General features: G+C 43.4%; 2 protein-coding genes across 10 annotated transcripts in view; both read left to right on the top strand.

Moving 5' to 3' along the window:
- Positions 1 to 17317, top strand: part of LOC139407052 (solute carrier family 22 member 13-like) — a 34012-nt gene extending 16695 nt beyond the window's left edge. For all 3 annotated transcript variants that reach the window (XM_071150368.1, XM_071150365.1, XM_071150367.1), the window contains 9 exons: positions 10554 to 10657; positions 11176 to 11330; positions 11478 to 11646; positions 11947 to 12070; positions 12377 to 12483; positions 13306 to 13517; positions 14103 to 14211; positions 14739 to 14951; positions 15497 to 17317. In XM_071150368.1, the coding sequence (XP_071006469.1) occupies positions 10554 to 10657; positions 11176 to 11330; positions 11478 to 11646; positions 11947 to 12070; positions 12377 to 12483; positions 13306 to 13517; positions 14103 to 14211; positions 14739 to 14951; positions 15497 to 15584 (1281 nt within the window). In that variant the 3' untranslated portion in view covers positions 15585 to 17317. The remainder of the gene's footprint in view (positions 1 to 10553; positions 10658 to 11175; positions 11331 to 11477; positions 11647 to 11946; positions 12071 to 12376; positions 12484 to 13305; positions 13518 to 14102; positions 14212 to 14738; positions 14952 to 15496) is intronic.
- Positions 15567 to 25312, top strand: part of LOC139407050 (tyrosine-protein kinase Fyn) — a 69913-nt gene continuing 60167 nt past the window's right edge. For 2 of the 7 annotated variants that reach the window (XM_071150357.1, XM_071150361.1), the window contains exons 1-2: positions 19329 to 19469; positions 21685 to 21931. The gene's annotated coding sequence lies outside the window, so the exon portion shown is untranslated. Of the gene's footprint in view, positions 15663 to 19308; positions 19470 to 21684; positions 21932 to 25312 lie in introns of those variants that run through there. The other 5 variants (XM_071150359.1, XM_071150363.1, XM_071150356.1 and 2 more) reach the window with 4 other exon arrangements.

The following is a 25312-nucleotide window of genomic DNA, read 5'->3' on the forward strand; positions in this document are numbered from 1 at the left end:
CTAGTGATATATTTACATCATTTCCCATCAATTCCCATTATTAAAGTGGCTGGAGTTGAGTCAGTGTCAGTGTGTTGGCAGCAGCCACTCAGTGTTAGTGGTGGCTGTTTAACAGTCTGATGGCCTTGAGATAGAAGCTGTTTTTCAGTCTCTCGGTCCCAGCTTTGATGCACCTGTACTGACCTCGCCTTCTGGATGATAGCGGGGTGAACAGGCAGTGGCTCGGGTGGTTGATGTCCTTGATGATCTTTATGGCCTTCCTGTGACATCGGGTGGTGTAGGTGTCCTGGAGGGCAGGTAGTTTGCCCCCGGTGATGCGTTGTGCAGACCTCACTACCCTCTGGAGAGCCTTACGGTTGAGGGCGGTGCAGTTGCCATACCAGGCGGTGATACAGCCCGCCAGGATGCTCTCGATTGTGCATCTGTAGAAGTTTGTGAGTGCTTTTGGTGACAAGCCGAATTTCTTCAGCCTCCTGAGGTTGAAGAGGCGCTGCTGCGCCTTCTTCACGATGCTGTCTGTGTGAGTGGACCAATTCAGTTTGTCTGTGATGTGTATGCCGAGGAACTTAAAACTTGCTACCCTCTCCACTACTGTTCCATCGATGTGTATAGGGGGGTGTTCCCTCTGCTGTTTCCTGAAGTCCACAATCATCTCCTTAGTTTTGTTGACGTTGAGTGTGAGGTTATTTTCCTGACACCACACTCCGAGGGCCCTCACCTCCTCCCTGTAGGCCGTCTCGTCGTTGTTGGTAATCAAGCCTACCACTGTTGTGTCGTCCGCAAACTTGATGATTGAGTTGGAGGCGTGCGTGGCCACGCAGTCGTGGGTGAACAGGGAGTACAGGAGAGGGCTCAGAACGCACCCTTGTGGGGCCCCAGTGTTGAGGATCAGCGGGGAGGAGATGTTGTTGCCTACCCTCACCACCTGGGGGCGGCCCGTCAGGAAGTCCAGTACCCAGTTGCACAGGGCGGGGTCGAGACCCAGGGTCTCGAGCTTGATGACGAGCTTGGAGGGTACTATGGTGTTGAATGCCGAGCTGTAGTCGATGAACAGCATTCTCACATAGGTATTCCTCTTGTCCAGATGGGTTAGGGCAGTGTGCAGTGTGGTTGAGATTGCATCGTCTGTGGACCTATTTGGGCGGTAAGCAAATTGGAGTGGGTCTAGGGTGTCAGGTAGGGTGGAGGTGATATGGTCCTTGACTAGTCTCTCAAAGCACTTCATGATGACGGATGTGAGTGCTACGGGGCGGTAGTCGTTTAGCTCAGTTACCTTAGCTTTCTTGGGAACAGGAACAATGGTGGCCCTCTTGAAGCATGTGGGAACAGCAGACTGGTATAGGGATTGATTGAATATGTCCGTAAACACACCGGCCAGCTGGTCTGCGCATGCTCTGAGGGCGCGGCTGGGGATGCCGTCTGGGCCTGCAGCCTTGCGAGGGTTAACACGTTTAAATGTCTTACTCACCTCGGCTGCAGTGAAGGAGAGACCGCATGTTTTCGTTGCAGGCCGTGTCAGTGGCACTGTATTGTCCTCAAAGCGGGCAAAAAAGTTATTTAGTCTGCCTGGGAGCAAGACATCCTGGTCCGTGACTGGGCTGGATTTCTTCCTGTAGTCCGTGATTGACTGTAGACCCTGCCACATGCCTCTTGTGTCTGAGCCGTTGAATTGAGATTCTACTTTGTCTCTGTACTGGCGCTTAGCTTGTTTGATAGCCTTGCGGAGGGAATAGCTGCACTGTTTGTATTCGGTCATGTTACCAGACACCTTGCCCTGATTAAAAGCAGTGGTTCGCGCTTTCAGTTTCACGCGAATGCTGCCATCAATCCACGGTTTCTGGTTAGGGAATGTTTTAATCGTTGCTATGGGAACGACATCTTCAACGCACGTTCTAATGAACTCGCACACCGAATCAGCGTATTCGTCAATGTTGTTATCTGACGCAATACGAAACATCTCCCAGTCCACGTGATGGAAGCAGTCTTGGAAGCAGTGTGATCACGTTGAGGGAGAGGTTGTTGTCCTGGCACCACACGGCCAGGTCTCTGACCTCCTCCCTATAGGCTGTCTCATTGTTGTCGGTGATCAGGCCTACCACTGTTGTGCCATTGACAAATGTAATGATGGTGTTGGAGTCGTGCCTGGCCATGCAGTCATGAGTGAACAGGGAGTAGAGGAGGGGGCTGAGCACGCATCGCTGAGGGGCCCATGTGATGAAGATCAGCTTGGCGGATGTGTTGTTACCTACCCTTACCACCTGAGGGGGGGGAGTCCAGGATCCAGTTGCAGAGGGAGGTGTTTAGTCCCAGGGTGAGCCATGACCAGCCTGGGACATGGTTACAGACATGAGTGCTACGGGTCGGTAGTCATTTAGGCAGGTTACCTTAGTGTTCTTGGGCACAGGCACTATGGTGGTCTGCATAAAACATGTTGGTATTAAAGACTCGGACAGGGAGAGGTTGAAAATGTCAGTGAAGACACTTGCTAGTTGGTCAGCGCATGCTCGCAGTACACATCCTGGTAATCCGTCTGGCCCTGCGGTCTTGTGAATGTTGACCTGTCTAAAGGTCTTACTCACATCGGCTGCGGAGGGCGTGATCACACAGTCTTCCGGTACAGCTGGTGCTCTCATGCATGTTTCAGTGTTATTTGCCACGAAGCGAGCATAGAAGTAGTGCGGATGCTGCCTGTAATCCATGGTTTCTGGTTGGGGTATATATGTACGGTCACTGTGGGGATGATGTCATCGATGCACTTATTGATGAAGCCAATGACAGATGTGGTGTACTCCTCAATGTCATTGGAGATGCCACTGCCATACCCTGTCCCTGCTACTGCCATACCATTTTATCCAGCTGGTCTTGTGTTTAAATGGATTACAACATTTTCTTTGGAACTGTGGGTAGAAAACCAATAGCTTTTGCTCATGATGAAAATAAAATGTGTGGTCATCCTCACAATTCAAGCCAGTCCTCCATGAAAGCAATTCAGTTTGTCCTTCTCTAAGGCTTAATCTGTGTCCAGGAAATGGCTGCTCTGTGTGTGGTTTATTCCCTTCACAACATTTCTGGATTAGTTAAACCATTCTTGGTGAACAAGCAAACCATTAAACTACAGCAGTTCTAATGGTTTTAAAGGTCTGGATATAGTCCCAAACACACACCCAGCTAGCACATAATGTTCTGAGAACCATATGTTTCTTAGAGCTTGGTGAGAGTGTGGTTGTCCTATGGTTAGTTTGCATATAACCTTCCCACAACATTCTGGGAATGTTGCAGCATAGTTGCTTGGCTTTGGAACATTCTCAGCACATATTGAGGAACTATCCTCTATCTTGTTAAGTGTGTTGGCCACTAATTGGCCACACCTGATCTTAATGAGTGCTAGTTTCCTTTGAAATGGGGTCTGTTTGAGTTGACCAAAATGAACCACTTTGTATGAATAAAAAAACAAACATGACATGTTAGCTCCATACTGGTGGAGCAGTGAACTAATTCCATGGGTAGAGAACATAAGATAGTAGGTTCGAATTTCCCTGATGCCGTGCCACAATAAATGTGTGTTTGCATGATTAATGCCTAAGAAAAAAATTGATTTATATGTGTCCTGTGCTTGGAGTTCATAACAGTTAAACCTGTTTGGGCTAGGGGGCAGCATTTTCACTTTTGGATGAAAAGCGTGCCCAGAGTAAACTGCCTCCTACTCAGTCCCACATGCTAATATATGCATATTATTATTAGTATTGGATAGACACTCTGAAGTTTCTAAAACTGTTTGAATGATGTCTGTGAGTATAACAGAACTCATATGGCAGGCAAAAACCTGAGAAAAAATCCAAAGGAGGTGTTTAGTCCCAGGGTGAGCCATGACCAGCCTGGGACATGGCTACAGACATGAGTGCTACGGGTCGGTAGTCATTTAGGCAGGTTACCTTAGTGTTCTTGGGCACAGGCACTATAGTGGTCTGCATAAAACATGTTGGTATTAAAGACTCGGACAGGGAGAGGTTGAAAATGTCAGTGAAGACACTTGCTAGTTGGTCAGCGCATGCTCGCAGTACACATCCTGGTAATCCGTCTGGCCCTGCGGTCTTGTGAATGTTGACCTGTCTAAAGGTCTTACTCACATCGGCTGCGGAGGGCGTGATCACACAGTCTTCCGGTACAGCTGGTGCTCTCATGCATGTTTCAGTGTTATTTGCCACGAAGCGAGCATAGAAGTAGTGCGGATGCTGCCTGTAATCCATGGTTTCTGGTTGGGGTATATATGTACGGTCACTGTGGGGATGATGTCATCGATGCACTTATTGATGAAGCCAATGACAGATGTGGTGTACTCCTCAATGTCATTGGAGATGCCACTGCCATACCCTGTCCCTGCTACTGCCATACCATTTTATCCAGCTGGTCTTGTGTTTAAATGGATTACAACATTTTCTTTGGAACTGTGGGTAGAAAACCAATAGCTTTTGCTCATGATGAAAATAAAATGTGTGGTCATCCTCACAATTCAAGCCAGTCCTCCATGAAAGCAATTCAGTTTGTCCTTCTCTAAGGCTTAATCTGTGTCCAGGAAATGGCTGCTCTGTGTGTGGTTTATTCCCTTCACAACATTTCTGGATTAGTTAAACCATTCTTGGTGAACAAGCAAGCCATTAAACTACAGCAGTTCTAATGGTTTTAAAGGTCTGGATATAGTCCCAAACACACACCCAGCTAGCACATAACGTTCTGAGAACCATATGTTTCTTAGAGCTTGGTGAGAGTGTGGTTGTCCTATGGTTAGTTTGCATATAACCTTCCCACAACATTCTGGGAATGTTGCAGCATAGTTGCTTGGCTTTGGAACATTCTCAGCACATATTGAGGAACTATCCTCTATCTTGTTAAGTGTGTTGGCCACTAATTGGCCACACCTGATCTTAATGAGTGCTAGTTTCCTTTGAAATGGGGTCTGTTTGAGTTGACCAAAATGAACCACTTTGTATGAATAAAAAAACAAACATGACATGTTAGCTCCATACTGGTGGAGCAGTGAACTAATTCCATGGGTAGAGAACATAAGATAGTAGGTTCGAATTTCCCTGATGCCGTGCCACAATAAATGTGTGTTTGCATGATTAATGCCTAAGAAAAAAATTGATTTATATGTGTCCTGTGCTTGGAGTTCATAACAGTTAAACCTGTTTGGGCTAGGGGGCAGCATTTTCACTTTTGGATGAAAAGCGTGCCCAGAGTAAACTGCCTCCTACTCAGTCCCACATGCTAATATATGCATATTATTATTAGTATTGGATAGACACTCTGAAGTTTCTAAAACTGTTTGAATGATGTCTGTGAGTATAACAGAACTCATATGGCAGGCAAAAACCTGAGAAAAAATCCAAAGGAGGTGTTTAGTCCCAGGGTGAGCCATGACCAGCCTGGGACATGGCTACAGACATGAGTGCTACGGGTCGGTAGTCATTTAGGCAGGTTACCTTAGTGTTCTTGGGCACAGGCACTATAGTGGTCTGCATAAAACATGTTGGTATTAAAGACTCGGACAGGGAGAGGTTGAAAATGTCAGTGAAGACACTTGCTAGTTGGTCAGCGCATGCTCGCAGTACACATCCTGGTAATCCGTCTGGCCCTGCGGTCTTGTGAATGTTGACCTGTCTAAAGGTCTTACTCACATCGGCTGCGGAGGGCGTGATCACACAGTCTTCCGGTACAGCTGGTGCTCTCATGCATGTTTCAGTGTTATTTGCCACGAAGCGAGCATAGAAGTAGTGCGGATGCTGCCTGTAATCCATGGTTTCTGGTTGGGGTATATATGTACGGTCACTGTGGGGATGATGTCATCGATGCACTTATTGATGAAGCCAATGACAGATGTGGTGTACTCCTCAATGTCATTGGAGATGCCACTGCCATACCCTGTCCCTGCTACTGCCATACCATTTTATCCAGCTGGTCTTGTGTTTAAATGGATTACAACATTTTCTTTGGAACTGTGGGTAGAAAACCAATAGCTTTTGCTCATGATGAAAATAAAATGTGTGGTCATCCTCACAATTCAAGCCAGTCCTCCATGAAAGCAATTCAGTTTGTCCTTCTCTAAGGCTTAATCTGTGTCCAGGAAATGGCTGCTCTGTGTGTGGTTTATTCCCTTCACAACATTTCTGGATTAGTTAAACCATTCTTGGTGAACAAGCAAACCATTAAACTACAGCAGTTCTAATGGTTTTAAAGGTCTGGATATAGTCCCAAACACACACCCAGCTAGCACATAACGTTCTGAGAACCATATGTTTCTTAGAGCTTGGTGAGAGTGTGGTTGTCCTATGGTTAGTTTGCATATAACCTTCCCACAACATTCTGGGAATGTTGCAGCATAGTTGCTTGGCTTTGGAACATTCTCAGCACATATTGAGGAACTATCCTCTATCTTTTTAAGTGTGTTGGCCACTAATTGGCCACACCTGATCTTAATGAGTGCTAGTTTCCTTTGAAATGGGGTCTGTTTGAGTTGACCAAAATGAACCACTTTGTATGAATAAAAAAACAAACATGACATGTTAGCTCCATACTGGTGGAGCAGTGAACTAATTCCATGAGTAGAGAACATAAGATAGTAGGTTTGAATTTCCCTGATGCCGTGCCACAATAAATGTGTGTTTGCATGATTAATGCCTAAGAAAAAAATTGATTTATATGTGTCCTGTGCTTGGAGTTCATAACAGTTAAACCTGTTTGGGCTAGGGGGCAGCATTTTCACTTTTGGATGAAAAGCGTGCCCAGAGTAAACTGCCTCCTACTCAGTCCCACATGCTAATATATGCATATTATTATTAGTATTGGATAGACACTCTGAAGTTTCTAAAACTGTTTGAATGATGTCTGTGAGTATAACAGAACTCATATGGCAGGCAAAAACCTGAGAAAAAATCCAAACAGCAAGTGGGAAATCTGAGGTTTGTAGTTTTAAACGCAGTCCCTATTGAATATACAGTGGGATATTGGTTATGTTGCACTTCCTTAAGGCTTCCACTAGATGTCAACCGTCTTTAGAACTTTGTTTGATGCTTCTACTATGAAGGGGGGCTGAATGAGAGGGGAATGAGTCAGAGGTCTGCCAGCAGTCACAAGCTCAGTCACGTGCATTCACATGAGAGGTAGCTCCCGTTCCAAATGCCCTAACAAAAGGAGGTATATGGACATAAATTATTAACTTTATCGAACAAATCAAACATTTATTGTGGAACTGGGATTCCTGGGAGTGCATTCTGATGAAGATCATCAAAAGTAATTTAGATTTATAATGCTATTTCTGACTAATGTTGACTGCGCAACGTAAAGTTTTTTTGAAATCTGACACAGAGGTTGCATTAAGGAGAAGTTTATCTAAAGTTCCATGCGTAACACTTGAATTCTCGTCAACGTTTATAATGAGTATTTCTGTGAATTGATGTGGCTCTCTGCAAAATCACTGCATGTTTTGGAACTACTGAACATAACACGCCAATGTAAAATTAGATTTTTGGATATAAATATGCACTTTATCGAACAAAACATATGTATGTATTGTGTAACATGAAGTCCTATGAGTGTCATCTGATGAAGATCATCAAAAGTTAGTGATTCATTTTATCTCTATTTGTGCTTTTTGTGACTCCTCTTTGGCTGAAAAAATGTATGAGTTTTTCTGTGACTTGGTGGTGACCTAACATAATCGTTTGTGGAGCTTTCTCTGTAAAACATTTTTGAAATCAGACACTGTGGCTGGATTAACGATAATTTTATCTTTAAAATGGTGCCTAATACTTGTATGTTTGAGAAATTTGATTTATAAGATTTCTGTTGATTTGCATTTGGCGCCCTGCAATTTCATTGGCTGTTGGCGAAACCCTGTTCCCAGACAGATTAACTTAAGCTATTCATTTTATTAAAAGTCTTATTGAGACGTTCAGTGAAAGTTTTAAGGAACCTTAAAAATAACCTATAATTTCTGTTCTCAGAACGTTAATAAAACCTCACAGGAAGCCTGCAGGCTGACTTCGGTCGTCAGTTGAATGGTGTTTCCTCCGACACTTTGGTGCGGCTGGCTTCCGGGTTAAGTGAGCTGGTGTTAAGAAGCGTGGTTTGGCGGGTCATGTTTCGGAGGACGCATGACTCGAACTTTGCCTCTGCCGAGCCTGTTGGGGAGTTGAAGCGAAGAGACAAGGAAGCATTCAGACTGACTTTGGTTGTCAGTTGAACAGTGTTTCCTCCGGCACATTGGTGCGGCTGGCTTCTGAACCCGTTGGGGAGTTGCAGCAATGAGACAAGATCGTAATCACGAAATTGGGGAGAAAAAGGCAATATATATATATATATATATATATATATATATTTAAATCCTCACATGAAAACTTTTAAGGAACCATAGTAAAACATTCTCAGAACCTCCCTGCAACTAAAAATGTACCTTCCCAAAAGCGGCAAAATGTTCTCTTCCGTTCTCGGAACGTTTAAAAAAACGTTCAGTTGTACCGGTCAGGAAACTTGGCTTCGTTCCCAGAACCAATGGGAAACCAAAAACATATGTTCCCACAACTTCCAAGGGTTGGCTTTAATGTTAAATGTCACCAATCACATTGCATATACACTACCGTTCAAAAGTTTGGGGTCACTTAGAAATGTCCTTGTTTTTGAAAGTAAAGCACCTTTTTTGTACATTAAAATAATATCAAATTGATCAGAAATACAGTGTAGACCAATCAATCAAACAATCAAATTGATTTATAAAGCTCTTCTTACATCATCTGATGTCACAAAGTGCTGTACAGAAACCCAGCCTAAAACCCCAAACAGCAAGCAATGCAGGTGTAGAATCACGGTGGCTAGGAAAAACTCCCTAGAAAGGCCAGAACCTAGGAAGAAACCTAGAGAGGAACCAGGCTATGAGGGGTGGCCAGTCCTCTTCTGGCTGTGCCGGGTGGAGATTTTAACACAACATGGCCAAGATGTTCAAATGTTCATAGATGACCAGCAGGGTCAAATAATAATCACAGTGGTTGTTGAGGGTGCAACAGAACCTCAGGAGTAAATGCCATTTAGCTTTTCATAGCCGATCATTCAGAGTATCTCTACCGCTCCTGCTGTCTCTAGAGAGTTGAAAACAGCAGGTCTGAGACTGGTGGCACGTCCGGTGAACAGGTCAGGGTTCCATAGCCGCAGGCAGAACAGTTGAAACTGGAGCAGCAGCACAGCCAGGTGGCCTGGGGACAGCAAGGAGTCATCACGCCAGGTAGTCCTGAGGCATGGTCCTAGACATTGTTAATGTTGTAAATGACTATTGTAGCTGGAAACGGCAGAGTTTTTATGGAATATCTACATAGGCGTACAGAGGCCCATTATCCGCAACCATCACTCCTGTGTTCCAATGGTACGTTGCGTTAGCTAATCCAAGTGTATCATTTTAAAAGGCTAATTGATCATTAGAAAACCCTTTTGCAGTTATGGTAGCACAGCTGAACACTGTTGTACTGATTAAAGAAGTAATACAACTGGACTTCTTTAAACTCTTTGAGTATCTGGAGCATCAGCATTTGTATGTTCGCCTCACAAGTCCTCAACTGGCAGCTTCATTAACTAGTACCTGCAAAACACCAGTCTCAACGTCAACAGTGAAAAGACGACTCCGGGATGCTGGCCTTCTAGGCCTCCCACTCCTCTTTCTATTTTGGTTAGATCCAGTTTGCTCTGTTCTGTGAAGGGAGTAGTACACAGCATTGTACGAGATCTTCAGTTTCTTGGCAATTTCTCGCATGGAATAGCCTTCATTTCTCAGAACAAGAATAGACTGACGAGTTTCAGAAGAAAGTTCTTTGTTTCTGGCCATTTTGAGCCTGTAATCGAACTCACAAATGCTGATGCTCAAGATACTCAACTAGTCTAAAGAAGGACAGTTTTATTGCTTCTTTAATCAGTACAACAGTTTCACTCTGTGCTAACATGATTGCAATAGGGTACCTTGTACTTTCACACATATTTTTGGTAAAGAAATGCAAACTAGGGACTCCAATGGCTAACTTCTCTGAAAAAGTGGTGAAAAACATCAGATTCACAGGGAATAGATTACTTAGGATGAAGAAGCAATACTCCAAGCTGCAGCTCCCTACTACTTGTCAGACATAGAGAACTGATACTGTACACTGGTTGTAGGGGTGAGATTGGTGGTGGGTGCGTCAGTGGCTTTTGACCCTTTTATTTGATTTTCAACTAAATAATGTTGCCGGAACGCTAATCTTATCGATTTGTAAATACAGACACGATTTCAGAACAATCTGAGATGGTGGGTGTAATGGCATGCTGATATTACATGGAACGACTCATCTGTTATTATTGATGTGAGAGACATGACGGACACTTAGATGTAATCTGTTGAGAAGCATGTGCTCATAGGCTTCTATAGCTCATGGGCAAAATATTTGGACACCACAGTCAAAATACAGTTACAGGGCTGTGCAATTGGTGCTTGCCAATATGACCTAGCTTTTCAACTAATTTGAACCCTCTGTCCTTGACAGTGGGATCTGGTGTGTGACCACGCCAATCTAAACAATGTTGGTTCCTCAATCTACATGTTTGGTCTTCTGGTTGGCGCTGTGCTGTTTGGTTTCTTAGCTGATAAGTAAGTATAAAACAACTGTGCATTTTCCACCATGTGTTTAAAAAAAAAATCTCATTTAGCCTGATGATCTATGAGACATGTATTCTAGGTAGGTCACAAACTTAATGCGTGGTCATGCTAAACGAAACTCACGCAAACTCAGTCCCACTTTAGGTGAAGTAAAACAAAAATTGAGCTCAATGAACACTTTGCAGCTTGTATTGATATTTACATTTGCTGGCACATTTTATTTGTGTAACTCGGAATATTTATAGAAAGTACACAGAGAAATGTCTGCACAGACTATTTTCAGTAGTAGCAGTCATATTCAGAGCTCTTGTAGGCCAGCCAAGTCAAAAGCATTTGATGCATTTTAACACGGGATATTAAAGAGTGCATCTAATTTGCAGCACATTTCCCACTCCCTATCAGTCCAATTCATTCTCAACACACCCGTACAGTACCGTGAGTGAGGACACCTCAAGTGAAACAGTTTCTAGTCATTTAAAAAGGTATAATCCCCCTCTTTCTTGTTTCAGGTATGGACGCAGGAACATAATCCTGGTTGGTTTGACTATCCAGTCAACCTGTGGGGTCGGAGCTGCGTTTGCCCCAAATTTCTACGTGTATGTTTTCCTGCGCTTTGTTGTTGGGACCGCTATTTCTGCTGTCATCATGAACGCATTTGTTTTAGGTCAGTCTCCCTCTCTCTCTCTCACACACTCACAACCACGCACATACAGTAAATATTCATAAAGTTATTGACTTGTGATCTTAGCAAAATGAAGATGATAAGGTGCTGGTTTTCTACTCTCTATACTGATTTGTTTGTGGCCCAAAGGCACAGAGTGGACAGGATCAAAGCACCGCATGCTAGCTGGGATCATCACCGACTACTTCTTTGGGTTTGGCTACATCATCTTGGCAGGCCTGGCCTACCTCATCCGAGACTGGCGTAAACTCCAGCTGGCCATCTCAGCACCAGGCTTCCTCTTCATCTTCTACATTTGGTGAGTCACTGGCCAGCTGCAGTATGTCTAGGGAATGAAGAGGAACCCTTTTGTCTTCAATAATCCAAGCCAGATGGGTCATTACATGCCATTTGGGAATATCTAAGTATATCTAAATTGCACGATTGTGTGCATATTTTCCCTGATATTCTAGGACAAGTATTGGCCTACTTCCTACCTCATGGCTAAATGTAACTTCATGTTTATCTCTTGTTCCCATGGGGTCAAACTAATGCCCGTTGGCATATGTAGTTGACTATGTGTGTGGCTCAAATGAACGCCTCTCCTCTACCTTCTTAGGGTCCTACCAAAGTCAGCTCGGTGGCTGATGGCCAACCAGAGGTACGAGGAGGCCATGGATCTGGTCAGGAAAGCAGCTCTGATGAACGGCAAACCCCTGCGGGAGGACATAGATATATGTCAGGTGTGGTTTGTTGGTCATGTTGTTTTGTCCACAGGCTAATTGCTATAGAGAGAGATTCCAACAGCCTTGATAAAAAGCACTTGCAAAACAACACTTCTATACACAAGCAATGTTAAGAGCAATAGCGCTAAAGCCTGAGCATGTTAAATTGCTTTGCATGTTGTCCCTAAACTGTAAGGCATGCCGTGGGGGCATGAACATTATATAAATTGCATTGGTGTGCTTATCGCTTTGATGAGCTCATCCCTTTACTTATAACCATCACTGTGAAATGTTCATGGCTAATCTGCTCTTGTTATTTTCCAGGGGTACAAAGACATGGTGAAGATAGAGGAGAGGACAAAGCACACAGTCATTGACCTGGTCCGAACTCCAAAAATGAGGAGGAGCTCATTGATCATGTTTTACCTGTGGTGCGTGTCCTGCCATTCTTTTCACAGTTCACTAATTGCTTGTGAAGTTGACAGCGATTAAGCCTCAAATACAATCTGTCATCAAGGGAGAAACAGACATACAGTAGATCTTTGTCAGGACACATGCCTCTTGGGGGCAAACAAGAAATGTAACACATCATCAACTGTTTCATTTGGGCTTCTGCCAACCACTCACACATCAGTCGAACACACTCTAATCTTCATCTCGTCTTTTCATTGTGGGTTGATCACTTGATGTGGTATGCCAATGGAGTTTGCAGAACTATTCACCGACCAAGCTTCTCAAGGCCTCCTTAGGTCACTGTGCTTGTTGAGTAAGCCATTCGAATTGCAGTGTGTCACTCACTGAGGTGACATTGGAGGATGAGTATTCGAATGTGAATACTTTACGTAGCTTACCAGGCCATGAGAAATGAGAGAAAAAATTGCCAATGGACGTAACTTTTTCACTATTGTGAAATGTTGTGTTGTATTCCCTATCCAGTCCAAGTTAGAGGAGGCCTTCTTTGTCATTTTACTCTGGTAGAAAAGTCCCTTGATTATGCCAGGGTTGTATTACCCTGTCTGTGGCTAGAGAGACATTGCTGCTTCCTCGACACTTTCTTCTCATTTCCTATTCAATGCACCATTAACCTCTCATCTCTCGCCCTGTGTCCTGTAGCTCCCTACTCTGCATGGTAGACTTGTGGCAAACCAGAGGAATAAGGAAGTCCTTGTTTCACTGCTGTGACAGTAGTGTGTTATTAACCCCTTCTTTGCCTCATCAGTGTTTCCCCTACCATTCCACCTCTGCCTGTCCAGGTTTGTCAACGTGCTGGTCTACTATGGCCTGTCCCTCAACATCTCTGACTTTGGGATGAGCATCTACCTGACCCAGCTGATCTTTGGCCTGGTGGAGATGCCTGCTCGCACCATCACTCTCTTCACCCTCAACCACTCCAGGAGGGTATCCCAGATAGCCTTCCTCGCTGTGGGAGGCCTAGCCTGCCTGCTCACTGTCTTCATTCCCGATGGTACGGAGCTTTCCAGAGGAAACTCTGCTGCCTTTAATGTGCCTTTTGAAGTATTGTTTATAAGCATCATGAGGTACATGATCAGTTATAGTATCCCCCTAGCACTGAAAATACTACAGTTGACTGAATGATGACGTTGAATGATGCCGTAGTTGTGTTGTTTTATAGCCCTGTTTATTAGGGTTTAGCTAGTGTCAATGGAAAGTCTTTGTGGCTTCGCACTTGGCTTCTGGTTGAAACTGAAAAGGGTATTCAAGGTATTCATCCACAATATGTATTTGTAGATACCGAGCGTAACCTCCTGGATGTAGAGTAGGAGTTGTTGAAGAACTCCCACCTGCGGCCCTCAGGGAAGTCATGCCAGTCTCACACTCGAGGACACTTCCTTAGGTGTTTACGGTCTCCAGTTGGAACGCGGTGGATTGATCCACAGGGATGTAGACTTGAGCTGCAGGTGCTATGCATATACACAACACAGCTCTTTACCCCTTTAACGTCTAACCCCATCACTTCTCTCTCTCTCTCTCTCTCTCTCTCTCTCTCTCTCTCTCTCTCTCTCTCTCTCTCTCTCTCTCTCTCTCTCAGATCTCTCCATTATTAGAACAATCCTGGCCATGGTGGGAAAGTTTGGGATCACCGCCTCCCTGTCCATAGTCTACGTCTATTCAGCAGAGGTTTTCCCTACTGTCATAAGGTGAGCGTCTGGTCCATAGGGCTCCGGTCAAAAGTAGTGTTCTGCTGACAAATATGGACTGCTGTTGTCTGGGCGTGTTTCCAGCAGAGTCAAACAGGTGTAGATCATGAGGTCACAAAATGAGTCTAACCATCTTTGGAGTTGTTTAAATAATCCTCTCCGCTACTCAGTCAATATCTCTGTGACCTTTCTTTTGTCGTGGAGAGGGGGCTGAGGTATTTCTTGAGCAAGATAACTGGCATCAGTGTGTAACATAACTTGTTTCCCCCATTGCAATAGCCAACTTGGGCTCAGTAGATTTATGCTGCTCAAGGGGGTTTTGACTGTATTAACAATCCTCTTTCATTGTATTCTGTTTTCGATATGCAAAGATATACATTTGCCTTGACGTAAACAATCACAGTGAGTACTGTAATTGCTTTGGGATGTTGGCGAGACTAATCTTGAGCCACAGTCTTTATTACAGCACTTTAAATATAACGTTGTGACGTTAGTTTGGCTGAACAAGTCTCCATTGTGATCCTCAGGCAGAGTGGGATCGGTATGGGCTCCATGTGTGCCCGGGCAGGGGGAGTCCTGGCCCCAATCATCTACCTGTTGAGGGGTGTCAGTAAGAAGGCTCCAATGGTTCTGTTTGGCCTGTGTACTCTGCTAGGGGCAGCCCTCACCCTGCTGTTGCCTGAGACAGTCCACCAGCCCCTGGCTGACAACATACAGGATGTGGAGGGATCCAGCATCAGGTCTTTACCCTCTTTTGTCCACTGAAGGGGAAGAGAGAGCGAATATTCTATTACATAGTATTTAACACTTTAAATTCCTTAGTATTTATCTGTCAATATTATACTCTGGAGATACAGCCTTGAAACCAGGGATGAACATCTAAGCCTGGGTTAGTAGCCATTTCAACCTTTATTATTGTACTATACCTATTATTATAAACTGGGTGGTTCGAGCCCTGAATGCTGATTGGCTGACAGCTGTGGTATGTCAGACCGTATACCACGGGTATGACAAATGTTTTTTTTTACTATTTACGTTGGTAACCAGTTTATAATAGCGATAAGGCACCTCAGCGTTTGTGGTATATGGCCAATATACCACAGTGCCTGGGCTGTGTCCAGGCACAGGTTGTGCCGGGATTAAGAACAGCCCTTAGCCGTGGTATATTGCCCATATACCACACCCCCTTGTGCCTTATTGCTTTATTACTGTGCTCTGTGCTGAACTGGTGTTATCTTCATGTGATGTTAATAGTAATCCACAGATATCCCCTTGTCTCTTCTAGTGAGGACTCAGAGGAAGGGAACATGAAACCAGACCTCTATGAGGAATGTCCAACAAGGAACCCAGACATCATAAACGGAAAAACTTAGAGTGGGACAAGCCACCAGTCCGCACCGGATGACTTCTACGCGGAAAGACCATTAGCCCAAGGAACTTGACTGTGCATTGTAAGCTATCTGCTAAGAGCGCTTGAACATAGTTGTAGCTCGTAAAGCTATTTCCTATTTCGTACATAAGACAATGATGTCACTTAACTGACATGTTTATACAGTTTTGCTTTATATTGCAAAAATGTTATTTTTTTGTGAAAAGATGTACAGTATATAGATTTTTATGGTGACTATCAGTTCATATATTGGTTGATAATGAAGTACAGTAGAAACAGTTCATTTATGCACCAAATATAATTTCTTAGCTTCTGTATTCAATGAGTGTACAAAACATTAGGAACACCTGCTCTTTCCATGACAGACTGACCAGGTGAATCCAGGTGAAAGCCGTCACCTGTTAAAACCACTTCAATCGGTGTAGATTAAGTGGAGGAGACAGGTCAAAGAAGGACTATGAAGCTTTGAGACAATTGAGACATGGATTGTGTATGTGTGTCATTCAGAGGTGAATAGGCGAGACAAAATATTTCAGTGCCTTTGAACTGGGTATGGTAGTAGGTGCCATCCAGCCAATTTGACACAACTGTGGGAAGCATTGAACTCAACATGGGCCAGCATCCCTATGGAACGCTTTTGATACCTTGGAGAGTCCTGGCCCTGACGAATTAAGGATGTTCTTAGGGGAAAAGGGGGAGCAAGTCAATATTAGGATTAGGATATTATAATGTTTTGAACACTCAGTGTATACTGTCATGGACACACCTTTGTGTGGTTCGAATAGCCTTGTGCTCTTTTTATCCAAATATTTTTGCTGGTGCTTCCTGAACCGGAACTCACTCCCCGGTCCCTTCCCTGTCTGTTATCTAGTAGGTCTTCCTGAGTGCCTGTCTTATCAGTTTACACACCCCTACAGCACCGCTCATACCTAACAGGTTCACCTTGAGATGTGAACTCAGTTCCAGCCAGCAAATGCCTCATCATGCATTGTGATTTCATATAAAGACCCAAGTGTCCACACTGTGAAAGAGCAGAGAGAACCAATTATGCAAAATATCACACATATGCAAGTTGAATAGGGAACCATTTTTTCTATTTGATAATAAACTCTGTGAATTTTGTATTTGACACTCCTAACTCTCACTTTTAGACGTGAATGTGTTTGAAGTGGTTGATCCATGATCATGATGAGTCTTTCTATGCAGTAAGTTGGACTCGTTCTCCAGCACAGCAAGGCTGCTCTCCGGAGTGTTTGTCAGATTACCATGTTGAAATACTAACCATCTGCGTGCGACCTTCTACCGGCCATGGAACCTCGAGGTCCCAGCGTCAACTCCAAGATGACCCAGTCACAGGTCTCTATAGGGTCAGCAGATATGCTGTGGCGAGCCCTAATACAAGACAAGGAAGCCATTGTACAAGAGAGGGATGGATGGACTGAATGATGAACCGTCATGACAGTGCCCTCTCTTCAAACACGAAGTTTACATTTCACATTTCCATTACGTTATTAATACTTCTGCTGAAGGCTTTCATTCTGAACGGTTACACTAAGTGTATGACGTAAAGCAGTGGAACGGCAGCACTAACAGCAGAGAAACAGATCCTAGTTTGTGATCTTCAACATTGGGTGGAGCAGGATAGAAAAAGTAATTTTAGGACTGTGGTTTGGGTTGGAACTTATCATTTGTTATTACAGTGAATGATTTGACAGGTCTGAATTGTTCCGTTGTCATTGTAAGGCTTAAGAGAGAAAAGCCACAAATTCTTGTTTTGGATGAAATACAGTGTTTGCCTTGCAGTCATGTAGGCTAACCCACTGTAATATATGTTAAGTAACAGGAGTCGGGGCTCGTTGTGTTACTGATCACTGCCACTCTTTGGAGAAAAGTGGTACTTGCTTCTATTCTGACATCAGGTGCTGTATACAGTATAAGTACTGTAAGGAAGCACAAGCATTATGATCACAGATATTGTGTTACAATATGTGCATTACCTTTGTACTGTTCTGTGCAATCAGCACTTTTATACATACATAATACATACATACGTATGCGTTTCAGATGTACAGAACCAAAGTACGACTGGAAAATTGTATCCACGCTGTGAGGGGGGAAAAAGAGGAATTCAACTTCATTTATATAAGATAGTTCTGTTTACACAATGTCCGCAATGCTGCGTGTCATTTCAAAAAGGCTTATAGCCAATGGTGAGGGGCAGCTAAGGGGTTGACTAGATGCCAGTGCTAATAGACTCCACCTCATTGTGGGGAACAACTGCAGGTTCTGTGCTCTCTGACTGACTGAGTAGCTGGCACAGGCATGTAGCATGGCTGTCAATGATTCACTGCTCATGGGGCATTAGAAAACAACTGGCATTTCAATTATTGCCATTTCAATTATAATTATAACAAGGGATTCTGAGAGGCAACAGCTGCAAGTACCCACTTGACCATCCTAGAATTCTGCTTTAACAAACTAGTTGGCTAGCTAGCAAGCAAGGGATAAAAAGGTTGCCATCGAGCATGGCAACGGAACATATAGAACAAACAACTGGGTCGTGTCCATAAACATACGTATAACCAATTGAACGAACGACTGGGTCGCATCTCTAGCAACCAAAAGATGAGAAAGTGTGAATTTGCTTATAAAAATGAAAATATCAACCAAATTATTATTTTCTACCGGTAAATTTGTGCTTAAGTATTTTTGTCTTTGGCAACTGTGGTATAAGCAGGATAAACACCTCTGTTCTGTACATTACCTTGGAAAAAGAAACCTTGCAAAGGGAGGACGCAGAGTGTGTTGTCCATTATTTCCAAGGTAATGTTTATCCCTTAAATATACCATGGCTTTCAGCCAATCTGTATACAGGACCCAAACTACCTGGTTTATAATAAGGGATAACTGGGGGGAAGTTTGAGTGATGAAAACTGGTAATTGTTGTCTTTAAGCAGCAGAGGGCGCCCCAACGCAATGGTTATCAGAGCGCGTTGTCAGCGCGAGGAATAATTGACTGAATTCCAATAACCTTTGATTGAATCACACTGATGATGATGGTGGTGAGGAGGAGGACATTGCATTAGCCTACACTTTTTCCTTGTATTGAGCAGTTATTTTGTATCTTCTCAACTCAAAAAGTATCTAACATTTGGTATTCGTGTAGGCCTATAGGCATGTTAATTGGCCACGCACTGTCCTAATTGAACTGATGCCAGTTTTCCATTACAAAATCCAATTTTTTTCATAGCCTAAATGTGAAGTAGGCATACGTCATCCCTCCATCTATTGATTGACATTCATTATGGGCAACCACGCCTTGTCCTAGTCTAGACCCCAAATTAATCTGATGTCATGGAAATACTTATAATGCAATAGTATCTCGACTTCAACGCTCTCCACATAGGCCTAGCATGTTGACTTTATCTAACCTGGGGGCGTTCAGTAGGTCACAACATTTTTGGAATGTTCAGATATCAACATGTTAAAGCAAACACGCCTTTCTGACATGTAGAACAAGGAATCACGGAGGTTCTATTTATGGCATTTCTATCTGCAACGTTCGAGCACGTTTGGAAACTGAACGTGGCCCTGTTTACAATCCCCTGTTCCTCACTAAAATAATCCTCTCATTCTATTGGCTGGCGGTGTTGTCAATCACTCCTCTGGTCCCGTTAGTTTAATTGTGGCCCTGCAAAGACAACGCCATCACACTCATCAGCTACAGCGAGGGAGTGGGGTAGCACGAAGATAGCGCTGGATTTCTGCAAGCTATTTGGCCATTATTTTCACAAAAACTATAAGCGTCTGTCTCACCTACAACTACAATGGAATACATTCGTCCGGTTAATTAAACGACTTCGAATCGGTAAGGAACCATTTATCCTTTACTATCCTGTTTAAGGTTGAATCGCTCCCTATAGCTAACAGTACGAAATGAATTACTTTGATTGTATCAATTGGAACAGCAAATGTGGTCAATTTAGTGTGTTCTTGTGGTTAACGCATTTAGTCTCTTGTCTGTAGGCTGATGTTACAGATTAGATGTTTCCGAAATATATTTATAGGCTTTCGTTGCCATAATAAGAACGTGCAAATTGCATTGGCCAGTCGCAAGTATCCTGCCCTCGATCCTCGAACGCGTTATGTGTATTCATTAGAAATAAAAATCTATGTGCTGTGTCTGCAAAAACAGTCAACCTTCCGTGCCTTGTCGCATTGAGCCGCTTGGTGAATTTGTTTACCATACAGCACTAGTAGCCTAGTAATAACCATCTCTATCAGCATTCTACCCAATCCATTCATAAAAGATGGCATCGCGATGAAGGATACAATGAAGCAAATGTTGATTTCTTGATTGGTTTCTATTGGTTGACGAGTCTTTATATGGTGAAGCGCTATAGTCAACCAGTGAACAAGCTTGCCATTACTTGGTTGTGAAGATCGTCATACTGTATGTTGCCAACTTGTATTCCTTCACATCCTTTACAATGTGTTCATCAGAGCATTTTGTTGATGACCCACTTTTTTCCATTACAAACATTTAGAAATATTACAAGACTTGGATATGACTCTTTCAGAATAACAATGCTATTCATGCATATTTCAAATCATCTTAATTACATGAAGTGGGTTGGATAGTAACCTCCCCATTGAATACTCCTGAGAATATGCAGTCTTTGAGAATAAACCAACCCGTTGTTGTGAAATTGGTTGGCACTTTCCTTTGTTAGTTGGGGTCAGTTGTGCTGGTTGACCTCCACATTCTTCTATCAATACAATACAAGGCATCCTTCCTAAAATCAAGTCATGAATGCACTTACGCTAATTCCTCTGTGCAGTACAGGTCCCAGACATAGTAACGGGTTGTGTATTACATAGCTGTGGCCTAGTTTACATAGGCCGATATATTTTCATTGTTTTGCATTATGCTTACCTTACCAAATGGGAGTACTGTTGTATTGTTAGTTTCTTATTCTTTAACTACTTGTCAACAAAGGTCAGATGCCATACCAAGCTATATTTGGTCCATTTCCTTCATACCCTGTAGGAAGGTTTTGTCAAAGACAGGTTAGATACACTACATTACCAAAAATATGTGGACACTTTGGAATGAAATGTTCAACAAGAAAATCATGGGCGTTAATATGGAGTTGCCAGCCGCTTTGCTGCTATAACAGCCTCCACTCATCTGGGAAGGATTTCCACTAGATGTTGGAATTGCTGCAGGGACTTGCTTCCATTCAGCCACAAGAGCATTAGTGAGGTTAGGGCATTGATTTTGGGTGATTAAGCCTGGCACGCAGTCGGCGTTCCAGTTCATCCCGAAAGTGTTCGATGGGGTTGAGGTCAGGGCCTTGTGTGGCCAGTCAAATTCGTCCACACCGATGTCAATAAACCATCTCTGTATGGACCTCAATTTGTGCACGGGGGTATTGTAATGCTGAAACAGGAAAGGGCCTTCCGCAAACTCTTGCCACGAAGTTGGAAGCACAGAATCGTCTAGAATGTCTTTGTATGCTGTAGCGTTAAGATTTCCCTTCACTGGAACTAAGGGGCCTAGCCGAACCATGAAAAACAGCCCCAGACCATTATTCCTCCTCTACCAAACCTTACAGTTGTTTTTTCCGGTACGGTAGTTGATGTCGGGACGATTGTATCTGGTCTCTCCATCATCTTAGTTGATGGCGAGACAAGTTGCTTAATTCTTCACTAACCCTTGGGCTACACATCACATATGCTGCTCCTCAGTATTGATGTGAATAACTCTCTCAAATGTGTTGTTGTTTTCTTTTACTAAAGCTAAGAATGTTAAGACGACTCGCCTAGGCTTGTACTATTCTCCCAACTTCCAGAGTTCCTGTATCTGTTGGTTTTTGACCAATGACTTGGGTTGGCACGGCAACTCGCTGACTAAACTTTACTGCATGTCTTTTACAGAAAAGTTGCTCGTATTACAATTGCAGAACATAGGCCTATATTGCCGGCTTGATTTCAGGTGCCAGGCATGGATGCATAGTATAATTGTTTGGTGTGAAAAGCTGTCTGCAAGGTGCTCCTGCGTTTTTTTTTTTTTTTTGCAGGATCCACAATGGTAACCTTGGAAACGACAGAAATCCCTGCTCATGTTGAAATATCATCTTACATAGAAGCCACACACACACACCGACTCAACGTGGTTCACAAGGTTACGTTCCATGGGCGGCGGCCCTCTTTTGCACATGTGGGTACGCAGACTCGGGAGCAACTGAGGCCCCTCGTGAAGAGTTCAGATTGTCTTGCGGTCCCCACCCCCATCAAATTTGCCCCTCCCCGATGTACACGGATGAGGTTTGTTTTGTCTCATTTCAGCACAAGATAGAGCAAATATTCCCTCCTCTCTCTTCAATATTCCTTAATGTTTTGAAAAAAAGGTTTGGACTTTTCCATAATGCATTTTAGCCACTATTGTCCTTGTAGAAGTTTCAGCTTGGAAAGGGCAAGTGCATGCTGCTCTTGTCATAATGAACTTCCCTACAGAGGCGAGCTCTTTTGGGTAATTTAACCTGATAGTAATGAGGTATGCAGAGCATTTTCCTCTGTGTAATTCACCACTTGGCACCTGGAGTCCACTCCCAGTCAGTCTGCATACAGTGCAGTTTGTAAGTCAGAGATACAGAACTGTACACTTTCTCCCATTCACTCCCATTATTCTGCTGGAGAGAGAGAGCTGCCAAACCACCATGTTGCTGCTCACTGTTGATCCTGTGACAGCATGGCATGCTGCTACTCTCTGCTGTCGCACCACAGAGAGACAAAACTGCTCTGACCTGCTCATACAGTAAATCACGCTACACAGTCACTTCTTTGGACTGGGTTTTTGTGCTTTTCAGGTGCTTTCATCTGAACTGGGATGCTTTGGTTCATATCTTGCCCAACATCGCCACATTTGTTAGCTAAATCAATCCAGGTCTTTGTATTGTCATTTTGGCTGGATTTATGCTAGTTGGATGTGCATAACACAACCCAACCACTTTGTACTCTATTTTGACAATCTGGTTGGGGCCACTGTAGTCACAGTCTTCTGTGTGACATTTCCTGTCCCCTCGCCCTCTCCTCAAATAGCAGAGGCCATTTTGAAAGGGCCATGACCAGGGGCCTGTGTTGTGTTCAGTGCTGATGTAATCGCATAGCTGCTGTTCTGCTCTAAGCCCACGTTCGGTCCGATGTGGGGCTCACGCGTGGGTCGTCCCCCTAACCTCAGAGCTCAGTAGCCGCTCTGTGCTCAGCATCAGCCCAGTGCTCCGAAGGTCACACACAACAACAATGATGCCATTTGTGTGACAAATCTAGTGTGGGGAGATGAAATCTGTCTCTGTGTTTTACAGTTTTTTTGTTCCGATTGTGTGGTTTACACTGACGTACTGATGGGCTAAAATTAACAGATTTTTACAGATGAGTAAATGTTTAACCATGGATGAATCCAGAGTATGACAGCTTCACTAGGGGGTGTATGTTGACATCACAGGCGGCTGGTGGCGCCTTAATTGGGGAGGACAGGCTCATAGTAATCACTGGAACGAATCAATGGAATAGTATCGAACACATCAAACATTAGGAATGTGACCAAAATAGGTTTTTAACACCTGAGGAACATTGCCAAGTCACAGCCGTTTCTCTCTCAGGCTGATACAGTGACTCATCCATGCTTTTATTACAAGCAAGCTTGACTACTGTAATGCTGTCCTGTCTGGTCTACCCAAGAAAGCCATTGGTCAACTGCAAAACCTACAGAATGCTGCAGCGTGGGTACTGACCAAGACCAGACGGAGAGCACACATTACAGCGGTTTTAAGGTCTCTGTACTAGAGGTCGACCGATTAATCGGAATGGCCGATTAATTAGGGCCGATTTCAAGTTTTCATAACACTCGGAAATCGGTAATTTTGGATGTCGATTTTGACAATTTTTTAAAATTGAAATATTTTATTTATTTATTATTATTATTTTACACCTTTATTTCATCTGTATTTAACTAGGGAAGTCAGTTAAGATCACATTATTATTTTCAATGATGACCTAGGAACGGTGGGTTAACTGCCTTGTTCAGGGGCAGAATGACAGATTTTTACCTTGTCAACTCAGGGATTCAATCTTGCAACCTTACGGTTAACTAGTCCAACGCTCTAACCACCTGCCTCAAGAGGAGCCTGCCTGTTAAACGAATGCAGTGAGAAGCCAAGGTAAGTTGCTAGCTAGCATTAAACTTAATCAATCATAATCACTAGTTATAACTACACATGGTTGATGATATTACTAGTTTATCTAGCGTGTCCTGCGTTGCATATAATCGATGCAGTGCGCATTCGCGAAAAAGGGCTGTCGTTGCTCCAACGTGTACCTAACCATAAACACACATGCCTTTCTTAAAATCAATACACAGAAGTATATATTTTTAAACCTGCATATTTAGCTAAAAGAAATCCAGGTTAGCAGGCAATATTAACCAGGTGAAATTGTGTTACTTTTCTTGCTTTCATTGCACGCAGAGTCAGGGTATAAGCAACAGTTTGGGTCGCCTGGCTCATTGCGAACTAATTTGCCATTATGACATAACATTAAAGATTGTGCAATGTAACAGCAATATTTAGACTTAGGGATGCCACCCGTTAGATAAAATACGTAACGGTTCCGTATTTCACTGAAAGAATAAATGTCTTGTTTTCGAGATGATAGTTTCCAAATTCGACCATATTAATGGCCTAAGGCTCGCATTTCTGTGTGTTATTATGTTATAATTAAGTCTATGATTTGATAGAGCAGTCTGACTGGCTTTTTTTGTCCTCCAATAATCGGTATCGGCGTTGGAAAATCATAATCGGTCAACCTCTACTCTGTACTGGCTGCCTGTGAGTTTTATAATTAATTTTAAGATTCTTCTATTGGTTTTTACAGTGGCAAGAAAAAGTACAGTATGTGAACCCTTTGGAATTACCTGGATTTCTGCATGAACTGGTCATACAATTTGATCTGATCGTCATCTACGTCACAACAGTAGACAAACACAGTCTGCTTAAACTAATAACACACAAACAATTCTACGTTTTCATGTCTTTATTGAACACACCGGGTAAACATTCACAGTGTAGTTGCGGATCATACCTGCACAGCAGTCAGGAGGGATTTTGGACCGTTCATCTTTACAAAACTGTTTCAGTTCAGCAATATTCTTAGGATGTCTGGTGTGAGCCGCTCTCGAGGTCATGCCACAGCATTTTAAATCGGATTGAGGTCAGGACTCTGACTGGGCCACTCCAGAAGATGTATTTTCTTCTGTTGAAGCCATTGTGTTGTTGATTTACTTCTGTGTTTTGGGTCGTTGTCCTATTGCATCACTTAACTTCTGTTGAGCTTCAATTTGCAGACAGATAGCCTTACATTCTCCTGCAAAATGTCTTGATAAACTTGGGAATTTATTTTTCTGTCGATGACAGCAAGCTGTGCAGGCCCTGGGGCAGCAAAGCAGCCCCAAACCATGATGCTCCCTCCACCATACTTTACAGTGGGATGAAGTTTTAATGTTGGTGTGCTGGGCCTTTTTTTCTCCACACATAGTGTTGTGTGTTCCTTCAAAACAGCTCAAATTTGGTTTCATCTGTCCACAGAATATTTTGCCAGAAGCGTTGTGGAACATCCAAGTGCTCTTTTGGGAACTTCAGACGTGCAGCAATG

Source organism: Oncorhynchus clarkii, chromosome 4 (genome assembly GCF_045791955.1).
Source record: "Oncorhynchus clarkii lewisi isolate Uvic-CL-2024 chromosome 4, UVic_Ocla_1.0, whole genome shotgun sequence".
NCBI lineage: Eukaryota > Metazoa > Chordata > Actinopteri > Salmoniformes > Salmonidae > Oncorhynchus > Oncorhynchus clarkii.